At 38.1% G+C, this 12,345-nt stretch overlaps 1 protein-coding gene across 4 annotated transcripts in view; it reads right to left on the bottom strand.

Annotated features, from left to right (window-relative positions):
* LOC124162590 overlaps positions 1-12,345 on the bottom strand; it is a 153,306-nt gene that overhangs the window by 3,985 nt on the left and 136,976 nt on the right. For all 4 annotated transcript variants that reach the window (XM_046539172.1, XM_046539173.1, XM_046539170.1 and 1 more), the window contains 6 exons: positions 6,994-7,427; positions 4,267-4,446; positions 3,801-3,944; positions 3,009-3,168; positions 1,450-1,604; positions 742-834 (listed from right to left, as the gene is read on the bottom strand). In XM_046539172.1, the coding sequence (XP_046395128.1) occupies positions 742-834; positions 1,450-1,604; positions 3,009-3,168; positions 3,801-3,944; positions 4,267-4,446; positions 6,994-7,427 (1,166 nt within the window). The remainder of the gene's footprint in view (positions 1-741; positions 835-1,449; positions 1,605-3,008; positions 3,169-3,800; positions 3,945-4,266; positions 4,447-6,993; positions 7,428-12,345) is intronic.

Genomic DNA, 12,345 nt, shown 5'->3' with positions numbered 1-12,345 from the left:
ACAATTCATATACCCAGACTGACTATATGCTTATTAATTTATTTATTTTTCATTCCAATTTTTAATCAGCAGAATGTTAGGGAAACGAGGGAGGGGAAGGAAAAGAATAGGATTTTTGGATAGATTGAAAGAGAGTAGGCCTTACAGTGAATTAAAGAAGGCAGTGCTGGAAGGAAAGGGAGGCTCCCAGATCGCTTCTCGAATACTCCATGGAAACCTACCTTAATCGGTAGAATACTATAATAATAGTTGTTGAAATTATATCGACATGTTCCCCTCATTTTTTCTCATTGTCAGTGGTAAAAGGATTAATCACATTTTTTACATGTCATATGCAGCTTTCTTTGTGTAAGTGTCACGCTGACTTGCATTCCCACCCTCCCACCATGGTTAGCTGTAGAGCCAGCAGATACATAATGCCTTCCTCCCACCCCTCCCTGCATCCAGTGAGGAAAAGCTGGGAACTGCAAGCTGGCAGATGCATTGGTGGGAAGAAGACACGACGCTGGGAGTTGGTTTGGGGACGACTTGCGGAATGGTTGTATCTGAACGCGAATAAAGAGGAGTTATGGAAAAGACCGGAAATTGGTAGTTACATAATTCCTTAATTCCCTTCCTTGCGTTCCCTCTGCGGCCTCCGGCTGACCCGAGAGACTTATTTGCTTTATTTTATGCTTCTGATCAATGCCCCAGCAAAATTTGCTATATTTTCAATGCCAGCATACAGTAGTTTCTACATACCTGATCAATGTTAGGACAGAAATCACATCCACTCTTGCAAAGCTCGACATCGCATTCAATTGTGACGTCGTTGCGGTCAGGGAATTTGAAAGCCTGAAAATAAACAAAATATTTAACTGTCAGATGTATGCTAGTAATTTTAAACTGCCATAATTGTATCATTTTTGTGATACATGTAGTCTGATTTCTTTGCGAAGATGACTCATTTGCGACTCAAGATAAAATATATTTTCTCATTAATAGGGATTAATTGAACCTAATCAAAATCTGGTACAGAAAATATTCAAGAATTGCCATGAGAAAAAATTCCTCTGGACTGGGAATCGAACCACGGACCTTAGGCTTTCCAGGCCACTACGCAGACCACTACCCTATCCAGGTTCTTTAATTCCCATGGCAATTATACCGAGGCTCATGGTGTTAGGCCCTCGCGGTCCATCAAAGATGGCAATGCATTTTAGTAAAACTTACACCTATTACCATGAGCCTTGGTATAATTGCCATGGGAGTTAAAGAACCTGGATAGCATAGTGGTCTACGCAGTGGCTCATAAAGCCAAAGGTCCGTGGTTCAATTCCTGGTCCAGTGGAATTTTTTCTCATAGCAATTCTTGTATATTTCACCGCCGTTCATGCAGCAGGGTTAGAAATATTACAAACACGGAAAATATTCTCTAAGCATTTAGTCTCAATTGCAATTGGGTCTCACCTGGAAGTGTGCGAAGGCGTACAGGGTTGACTCTTGGCCGCCTATGCCCACCCCTCCTCGCTTCTTCTGGAATGCCCCGAAAATCTTGGTTTTAAGAGGACAACCTCGTTCATCGGTGAGCCGCAAGAAGTCACTCTCTGAGGTGGTCGGGAAACCTTGAAAAATTTGAATGCTTTTATCAATGCTACTCATCAATCCTCAAAAAATGTGTGTGAAATTAGTCACTCCCAATCCTCTAAAGGCTACACATGCTTCCAGGGTCGCCGACTTACAAAAAATATTGGGGGGTCCATATTGGGATCTTGCCCTGGGAAATCTTATAAGTGGTGAGTTTTAAGTTTTTCAAGCATTTTAGAAGAGTCATATGACCAACATTAAGAACCCTGATAACTCGAATCTCGATATCTGGATACTCCGGGGAAAATCAACAAGCCTGACACATTTTTTCCTCACACCTATAACGAATTTTTGAGGGGGCTCTGGCCCCCTAAGACTCCATGGAGTCGGCACCACTGCATGCTTCATATTTTCTTCTGGGGAAATATTTTGTCAAACTTTACTAAGAGGATCAGTTTTACTAGCAGAAGATTTCCTCAAGGTGTCTGGGAGCTACTTCCTTGTCCAGCTAGAGGTGGCCTGCTTCTTTCCATTCTCATATACCTCTGACAAACTAAAACCGTTCAATTGGGTTGGTGTGGTGGCTTAAGCCTATGGGCTTCCGATCCTGTAGGCTTGGGTTCAAATACTGGCGGTGACAGATTTATCAAAGACCTGTGCTTTGTGTGTGCAATAAGTGCTTTGTGGAATGCACTTATTGCACAGCACTGCAGCCATTCGATGGGATGTCAAGTCGTGGTCATCTTGGCACATATCCTAACCAACACCATGGGTTTCCCTGGGAAATTCCTTTCCATACCCTTCTGTCATGGCAAAACTGACCGACCATGGATGTTGATCGCATCCTCCATATACCATATCATACCCATTCATTCACTTGAGCTAAAAATTCTTGTTGAATTTGAGGTCAATAAAATAAATGACTTTTGGAGTGATTTTACAGTCCTCACTCTGTAGAAATAACAAGAGAGCCAAAAGACATCTAGCCATGTTTTAATGATAAAAGAAATTACCAAAAAATAGATAAAGACATGTAAATATGTAAAATTAGAGCATTTCATCCATTACTTTATCACAAAAAATTAATACACATATGTGCGTTTAATTAATTTCTATTAAAACACAGTAAATTGTCCCTATTTTACTAATTACATATGTTGTTATATTATTAAATGAAAAAGTGGTAGTGTACTTCTAATCATGGGTAGGTAAATTGCAAATTAATTTTTTAATTTTCCTTATTAAATTAAAGTATAAATGAACTTAGGTGTTGTTAATTTGATAAAATGGTTTTGATTCTATTCCAGATAGGTGTCTATTATAGAACTGAAATGTTCAGTGTGTAACACGGCGTCATAATTTTATCCAATCCCTTTTGAGAAGAATGGGCCAAGTGAGGTTACAGCCAGATGCCCAGTAGTAGTTAATATCCTCCTCCATACCTTCATTAACACCCCCTGCAGGCTTGGCAATGCATTCACGAACATGGACATCAAAGCCCGGATCTCCGTCAATGGTCACCACCAGAGACATGTCTGTTCCAATTTGAACGAGGCCGCCTGCCGTTGCACTCGCCCCACTGCCCTCGCCAAATTTCCCCACCTGAAATTAAGTCCTTTTTTTGAGTGGTCAACTTTTGGGTGTCATATCACTCTCCTAAGCTGACGGCTGGTTGGAAATTGGTTCTCCTGAATTCACTGTGCTATTAACCAATATCTTCATGATCTTCTCTCACAAAGAGGCTTCTTACCAATTATTTTTTATTGAAATTGGATTGATGAGCACGGTATGAATGATTCCATTTTTTTGCCATTAAAAATACTTGGTGGACTGCCAACTTAGAAATAAAATTGAGGACAAGTCCACAAAAATATGACACCCAAAAGTGTGGTAAAAGTGTTAGGAAAAGCGTAAATAAAACCCCTTACAGAATGATTATCTTCTGAACACATCAGCATGCTTTTTCTTTCCTTTATATCCGTGAACGTGCAGAAAATTTATAAAATGACTAAATGGATTTCTCATCTTGACATATTTAACCTACATTTTTCTAAAAAAAAATAAGAATAGATTGCTTATGATAGCTTTGATTAAGTAAATAACATGCATATTAGATGTTCAGTTGTAATATGTTGGTGATTAGTTCAATGCAATCACTCAGATTTATATATTATGCATTTACATACATATTATGAAAAGCCAAATAGTTTTAGGATATTGATTGAATGTCTTACCCTAACATCAAGTTGTGCCGAAGCTGTGTCCCCAGAGAATGTCACCACTTGTTCATCCAGTCCATCCACACTGACCCCTGTCTTCAGCTGCTGCCTGATGTTTCCTTCCCACAAGCACTGGACATTTCGAACCGTGTCCCACACCTGAAGAATGAAGAATGTATTGCATTTTCATCTTGTAATGGTGCAAATTAGAATATTTCAATTTTCTCTCCTGTTTCCAAATAATATCAGATCTGAAAAGGGCCAGATCAGACACGGAACATGTAAGGAATTTAAATTCATGATCAGGAACATACTTATATGGAATCAAAGTTACAGATCTGGAACTTGTGGGCACAAGAGCAAACCGGTATTGTGAAAGTAAGGAACCCCAAAGCAACGACCTCAATCTGCCCCTGTTGTTATGCAACCAGAAGTTTATGATAAGTGCATTGACCATTGTGATGATGAAAATTGACCTTACCTCCTGGATGCCTGGTTCATTTTGCAACACGAGGGTGCTTTCCAAGTAGGCTCTGCCCTCATTTGTGGCAAAAGCATCCACAAATCTTGTGCCACACTGATTCAAGTACAGCGAGAACTGGTACACAATTTGGCCACTTCCAGCAGACACATGGCGACAGTTAGAGTCGGTGTAAAAGCCCTGCATGTATATCAAAGTAGAAAGTAGACATCATTAAAGGTACAATGGCGAGGCACAATTGATGGCAGAAATGTTTTTGAAACTACTTTATTTTTTATTTTATTTATTTTCATACCTCCAAAAACAGCACTGTTTGGCCTTTTGCATCTAGGTTTTCATAACATTAAACAATTAAATGTACAAGAACATCCGTGCCCTGAATGGGGGCAACCTACCCTGGCAGGACTCGAACCCATGACCTTCCGTTAGGACTTCACCCCACCTCCACCACGGGAAACAATATCCAACTCCAACACTCACATGACAATGGATAACTCTTGAAGTTAGCTAAACGTTAAATTAGATAAAAATTCCTCCCTCACTCCATGGAGGTATAGAATGATTCAATAATTGTATATTTTGTGGTCCCTGAATGAGAGACTGGTGATATAGCTCAAGATGAAATATGTTAAACAGGGGAAATACCCACATCTGAGGGGAAAAAGATTTTTGCTGAGGCTGCAACACTTTGCTACTTAGCATCATTAATGGATGATTCACTGAATTTCCCTCTAGTTCAGTCATCTTCAATAGCTGACAGATAGCTGCTCCCTGCAGCCATGTACCAATCTACTGGCCTTGAAGAGAATCCTGAGTTTGAAATGTATCTCAGCAGTGGCGCAGTGAGGGGGGATTATGGGGGTTAAACCCCCCCAGAGCTCAGATAAATGTTTAAGTTTAATCCATTTTATGTACTTATTTGGATTGATATTACTAAAAGAATAGTGTAAGAATTAACAAAATATCCCTCATAAAGCCGTAAAAATCTCACCATTTTGAACCGTGCATTCTTAAAATTCCGCAATTTATTAATCTCGCACCTACCGCTGGGTATTCCACGCCCCCACACACCCCGGTATTAGTTGCATCTAAACCCCCCCTCCCCCAGCCTTAATTCCTAGCTGTGCCCCTGTACCTCAGTAACTACACAATATATTGTACTGAAATAAACTGGAAATGAAAGGAAATTTATTTACATATACATTTCCTCAATATTACGTGTACATGAAAAAAAATTTGTCAGGTGTTCTATGGAAAAGCTAAGGTTTTTGATGCTTAAAAAAATGATAGCTCCACTTTGAACGCTATTTTCTCAATAATTTCTCCATGTAGCACCATGAGATATACAGCAAAGGAATGGGGTCTTATAAATTCATGCTCCAGAGAAGAACTTCATAATAATTTATAATTGCTAGTAATTGTTGTGAAAAAACTCTGCCATTTTCATTACTTCAATACTTACAGAAAATTTAAAAGCACTGTCAGCACCATATCCACACCTCCATCATTCCTCCCCCCTAAGTCCCTGCTCAAGTGATGACACATAATGATATCACGACAATCAGCCTTTCAGTTGCAAGGTTTTTTCAACAGCAATTAGCATTCACTTTATCTAACAGTTTTTGGGATGATATTGAATTATTTTGGCATCGTGAATGTTTCATTGATTGAAAGGTTTGAGGGGTCTTTGTCTGGGGCTATAGTCCACACCTTTTTTGATCCATTATGTCATGTTTGCCATTTGCAGGCAGCAGACAAGAGCAACACAGCTCAAATATGAATGGTCAACCATTCCACCTTAGTCTGGGCTCAAAAGTGCTCAACCTCAAAGAAGTTAATCGACCTGGTGGGTCAAGATCAATGTGGCCATTGCCCCACTGCATTTTTGTCTATGGAAATTCCCCTGCCCTCTCAAAATTTATATCTGAATCTAGGAAGCAAAAACTGATGGAGGTGAATGAATTTGGTTATTTGGGAAGCAAGATAACTAGTGATGGGAGAAGCAAGAAAGAAATTATCAGCAGAATAGCCCAGGCGAACAGAGCATTCCACCAAAAGAAAGACCTGCTCACAGCGGGAAACTTAAATAGGGGAGTAAAGAAACAATTTATGAAAACCTACATTTGGAGTGTGCCCCTATACGGAAGTGAGGCATGGACAATGACCGCAGCGGAGAAAGCAAGGATAGAGGCCTTTGAAATGTGGTGCTACAGAAGAATGATGAAGATCAAAAGGATCGACTGAGTTAGTAACGAGGAAGTCCTAAGAAGGGTAGGAGAGAAGAGAAGCCTCATGAAAACCTTAATAAGAAGACGGAACAACCTTATAGGCCACATCTTGAAAATGTGATGGCCTGATGAAGACAATCTTCAAGGGACAAGTGGAAGGCAAGATCAGAAAAGGAAGACCTCAAGCATAATATATGGAACAAGTAAAGAAGGATGTGAAAGAGAAGACGTAGGTGTGAAAAGATTGCTTGATAGGAGAACTGAGTGGAGAGCTGCTACAAACCAATCCTAGGATTGTTGACCAGTGATGATGATCTCTGGCAAGGGAATCACTGAATATTGTGATATATTTTATTCTTTTAGGAGTGAATAGAAACTGCAATGTGGAAATTTCTCTCCCCAATCTAAATTTATATGCGGTTCTGCCCAAGGAATGACCGAATGCTGCTAGGGATGGATGGAAGTGTTACTATGGTTTTGAATGGGATGGGGGGATCACCTTGGAGTAAATTGTGCCGTCAAACTCCCGGTCGAACTCAATCCTGATGTCCATCTGGTCCTTGGCGCACGTGACGTCCAGGGCGTGGATGTGGGGGGGGTGGAGGTGAGAGTCGTCGCCATCTGAGTGAGACGGGGACAAGTTGCTTCCTCCTCCGCTAGAGCCACCCCCACCACTACTAGAACCACCACCACCACCACCGCCACTGCTGCCCCCTGAAGACGAGGGTCGTGATGGGGTGGAGGAGGGGGGAAACGGAGGGGGAGGTCGGGAGGGGAAGGGGGAGCCCCCCCCTCCTGGCCTCGAGGACGAGGGGCCGCTAGAGGAACCACCAGAGCCACCAGGCTGGAATGGCCTCGGAGTCGAACTTCCAGGAAGGGCTGGCAGGTATTGTCTTGACGGGTCCCCTAATGTCTCTGATATATCTCTGGCGGCTGAAATTTCATCAAACATATGAGTACATGCTGTCATTCATAATACAAAAAAGAGGTATTCATAACATTATACATACATATATGTATTGACACAATATTCCAATGTCTTCAGCAGAAAAGATAGATGCAAAACATGATTTCACTTTTAACTGCATTCATTTTCCAGAATATGTTGGAAGGTTGTACTTATTATGTATTTCAAGGTACTGTCTCAGTAGGTAATCTTTTCACACATCATTCCTTTGTATTAGTAATTTTTATGATAGAGAAGAAATACTCTCTGAGGTCCAACAATATTAGCAGCAAAGATTTTTTTTTCTTTATTTGACTAAGTAAATGTAGAGAAATTATTTTATATGACGCAGTGCCAAATATACATGTAATTGTGAAGCATCTAAACTCTAAAGATGAAATTTTGACGTACTATCAGTACCAAGGTATATTTGTCACCGTATTTATATATATATATATTTATTTATGTACTCCCTCTGAAGTTTGTTTGGAGGAATGATAGGCATACTTTTACAATGAAAAGCCTGAATTATTAAGCCTGAAAATTAAGACTTTAAAGAAAAAGACTACAGGTAGAGAAAAAAACATTCTCCAAATCTAATACAAAGGAATTAATTAATCTTATTTGAACTTAAAAGTGAAATATTTGTGGTTATATTTTTTCGAATTGATGAAATATACTGATATTCGAAAGAAGGTAGGAGCCAAGTATTGTTGAATTACCCATTTACAGTGATATGGTACTAGCTAGTTTGCGATACATACTTTCATCATTTGGACTAATTTTTGAGAAGTGAAAATATTACACATAAATGCAATGTGTAACTTATTGCAATGCGTAGTTTATGACTTGAAGAGATTAATATATGTAGAATGTATCTTTTTGGCTCTTTGGATTGTAAAAAAATTTAAGTACATACTTATTTATCTAGTTTCTTCTTCTTAGGTAATAAATTCATTTCTAAACACCCATATTTCGATAAAGTTTAAATGCATGTTAAGAGCTTTGATAGGAATCTCAGAGGCCCTTATTGCTTCGACAGCAATTTACAGTGTAAATATACTTCTCAATTACAAAAACACTAAAGCCATTATTTATACCATTCACAAAATATGTATACATTTACATGAAGAACTAAGATATGTGATTACTTAAACTATTAAATTATTTTATTATGATTTTTAACTGTACATGTTTCAGGAATTTTATTTTTCTCAATTATATATTTGCAGCACAGTTCAGCAATAAGATAGAAAGAAGTCTTGGTGTTTTATAGAAGAAGACAATGATTTTTCTTAGCTGGTCATATCAGTTTCAGAATGCCTTTACAAGCTAAATTATGTATAATTTTATTTGAGAATATCACCTACAGCTAAATAATGCCAAAGAGAAAGAGAAAATGACAAACACATGCCATAAGGAAAAATTGCTGTAGAAACCTCCTGTGCCTTTTTAATGAATCACTGGATCTAATTGGTAATTCCTCTACATCCATAAATTTCATGTAGGAAATAGATTTGCAATAGCTGCCTGTATTCATGTTTATTTTCTATTACATAGTGCAATGTAAATTTCAACTTAATCAACAAAATAAATACATTTGGGAGAGAGATAGACTCATTTTATTTTGTAATTGAAAGTGATAATTTGGTTGGAAGATTTAAGCTTGTCCAAATTGTTGTGTTGATTGCAGTAAGAGTTCTGAGGTCTCCCTCTTGTTAGTAGTGATGCAAGGGGCTTACTTTTTGATCGCTTTGTTTGCATCTGACCTCATAGGTTGAGTCCATTGAAGAAAGGGTACAAGGAGAGATTCATTCAGAAGATCATGACTTTGAAATTTTTCTTCCTTGCATGAATTCTGCATGGGGAGCGGTATGGCTGACACTGATAAGAATTATTCAGACTGCCTTCATTGTGAGCGATTGATTCTGAGTGGTCGGAAATGTGTGAAATAATTTGTTGCACTTAGAATTTTTCATACTGACAACTCACTTTGTGTGTGCTAGTCCTGTTGTCAGAGAAATAAATTCAAATATGCCAAATCCCGAACACAATGCCAACCAAGATCAGATTGCAATCATTCCAATCTATGTCACGTACACTTTCCTGGTGGGGAATGTTATAACTCTTACTGCAATAAGAATGTGTCTCCAAAATTGGTGTTACACTTGCCATTCATATTAATATTCAGCTACGTTAATGATCTAAGTTTTGAAAATAGGTATTTCTCGGCTTAACCCTTTGAGTGCGGATGGCATAGCATTGATGCCCAGCATAGGTCCTGCCAACGGGCGGGTGGCATCACATTGATGCCATGGCGGCCTATGTCCTTCAATCGCTCCCTACGCTCCTCCGCTCTGTTCTTTCTACTCTCAAGATGGTTTCCCGCACGCACATTGGATTAGGCTACCTTGATATGCCTTCCGTTTTTGAAAAAAAGTTTATATTTTTTTAGTACATTTTTTTACATTTATGGAGTACTTTTTAATTTGTAAGATTTTTCGCCATTACAAAAAAATTAAAATGTGATATTTTCTTTACTCTTCTGAATATTTGTACTAAATGTTGCCATATTTGAAGGTTATTATCCCCGTTTTAGTCGTATTAAAATTTTTGTAAACAATATTTAGTCATAATCTTCCTTTCATCTCACCGACGAAAAATATTTTCGTATATCAAAATACGGTCACAATACACAAGCTAAACACAGTTGAATAATATGTTTCTCTTTTTATTATTTTTTAAACTTAATATTTACATAATGCCGTTTTAACTCATAACATTCTTCCATAACATATTTGCAACTCATTTTCTGAACGATCCTATCAATAGGGGTTTGATTATATTGGTTTCGGAAAAAGAAATTCGACTTTTTCTTATTTATTTCGTTTGAGTTTGTTAAAGTTACTAGGCTCGAATAATTACGTCCACCACTTCGTTATTCACGGGAAATATTGAAGGTTCTAGGAAAACTTTTATATTTATTTCATTTTGAATGAGAAATTAGAATTGGGGAAATCTTTGGGGAAAAAATGATCAAATTTCGGGGCTCAAAAAAAAAAAAAAAGAGTCGTTTTATGTCACCGCGGAATAGACTACAAGTCACTCTGTGTCTCCTATTATCTCAATTGTTAGAAGTATTTTTGCCATTCTTATGAGAAATGCATGCAAATGCAAAGTATTCTGTTATGTGCATGTGGTGGAGAAGGTGAGCTATTCCTGCTCAGTTTTTTCGACTCTCGCCATTAGTACAGTCTCTACTTCGGACATCTTTCGATTGCGTGCATTTTCACTCCCCTACAGAGATTTTATTTTTTTATAATATTACCGTATAGCCTTTTTCTTTTGGAAATTTCAGTATTTTACATATATTTAGCCACTTACGTGGAATATGGGAGAAACCTTTATTTTTAATTTTATTCCTATTTTCAAACCCCAAGGACCGTTTATGTATCAGCCTTTGGTGATCTAGGCTTAGAATATCTCCTCGCAATAAAACTACCTCTGGCACAATTTACTCAAGTTTATGCATGGAACACTGCATTGAGTCTTCTCCGCGAAGGGTTTTTTTTTTAACTTTGAAGCAATTTACATATTTTACTTCAACCAAATAGAGCTATTATAATTAGAAAAGACCGAGCATAGGGATATTACATGTGGGGAATGGGGGATATTTTTAATCTGGTATACCTAATGTATGATTGCATTAAGTATTACAAGATGGCCATCCATTCCAGATTATTGGAAAATGAAGGAAAATAACTTCGATGTTTCTTGTCTTCACACCACATTTTCCCGAGACCGATTTCAACTAATTTTTCGTTGCATGCATTTTGGCAAGGACCCTGGAGTAGATGATCCGATACCAAGAGACCCCTTGCATAAAATTCGACCCCTTTTGAATTTATTCACTCAAAGAATGAAATAAATTTACTATCCGGGTAAAGAACTCTGCTTCATGAGTCCATGTTGCTTTGGCGCCACAAACACGGCATAACATTATATATGCTTTCAGGGCCTAATGGCGTCGTGCAAGATGCTATAATTTACAGTGGGGCGAAGGATCCTGATGTTTGAGGCAGGGGACATGCAAATAAAGTCGTGCGAAAATTAATCGATAGATTTCATCTCTGTGGACACAGTTTATACAGTCGCGAAGCCCCGATTTTGAAATGAGGGGTTTTTGCAGGAGATTTTAGGGCCCTTCCGGAGGGTGCGGGGGCCATCTTACCCGTTTTTGGCGCCTCATTGGGGGTTGTAACCCATTACCCCCCCTTATGTGGCAACACTGCTGAGTTTACGCATGGAAAATTATAATAATCTCTTGAAATATCTATTGAGTTACTCAAAAAAGACACACCTCTGAAACTCTAAGGACAAACAGAAAAATAATACTCCTCACGTTCTAAGAACGACTAAAAAGTGGCTCTGATGATATATGATGTGCAGAAGCTCCAGGGCTGTGTTTGAAGCCTTTTTTCAAAGAATTCCACAATTATTAGTTAGTTTTTATAGCATTAACGCAAAAAAAAATGTCAAAAAGATAAAATAACTTTCATATGTTTGCATGCAAATCTAAGTTACTGGTAAATTTAAAAATTTATAAATGTGAAAAAAAAACTTCAAAAACTTTTATTTGCCCAAAATATGATGCATGGAAAGTGGATGATAACTGAGAATATATTTATCTTCTTTTATAATTCAATTCCGCCATCATTTCAGAAATTATTTTAAGCTTCTTAGTTGCTACGCAAAGATTAGTTGCCCGTCGTCACCTAATGTTTGTGTAACGGGTTGCATAAATATCCGGAGCATTGTTTCACATGGGTGCGGATGGCATCACTGTGATGCCATTAACAAATTGTTTAATAAATAGTGAAATGAATATAAAAATCTTTTTTGTAT

Source organism: Ischnura elegans, chromosome 7, assembly GCF_921293095.1.
Source record: "Ischnura elegans chromosome 7, ioIscEleg1.1, whole genome shotgun sequence".
NCBI classification, from domain to species: domain Eukaryota; kingdom Metazoa; phylum Arthropoda; class Insecta; order Odonata; family Coenagrionidae; genus Ischnura; species Ischnura elegans.
The sequence above is the reverse complement of the archived record's forward strand: the minus strand, read 5'-3'. Positions and strand labels throughout refer to the sequence as shown.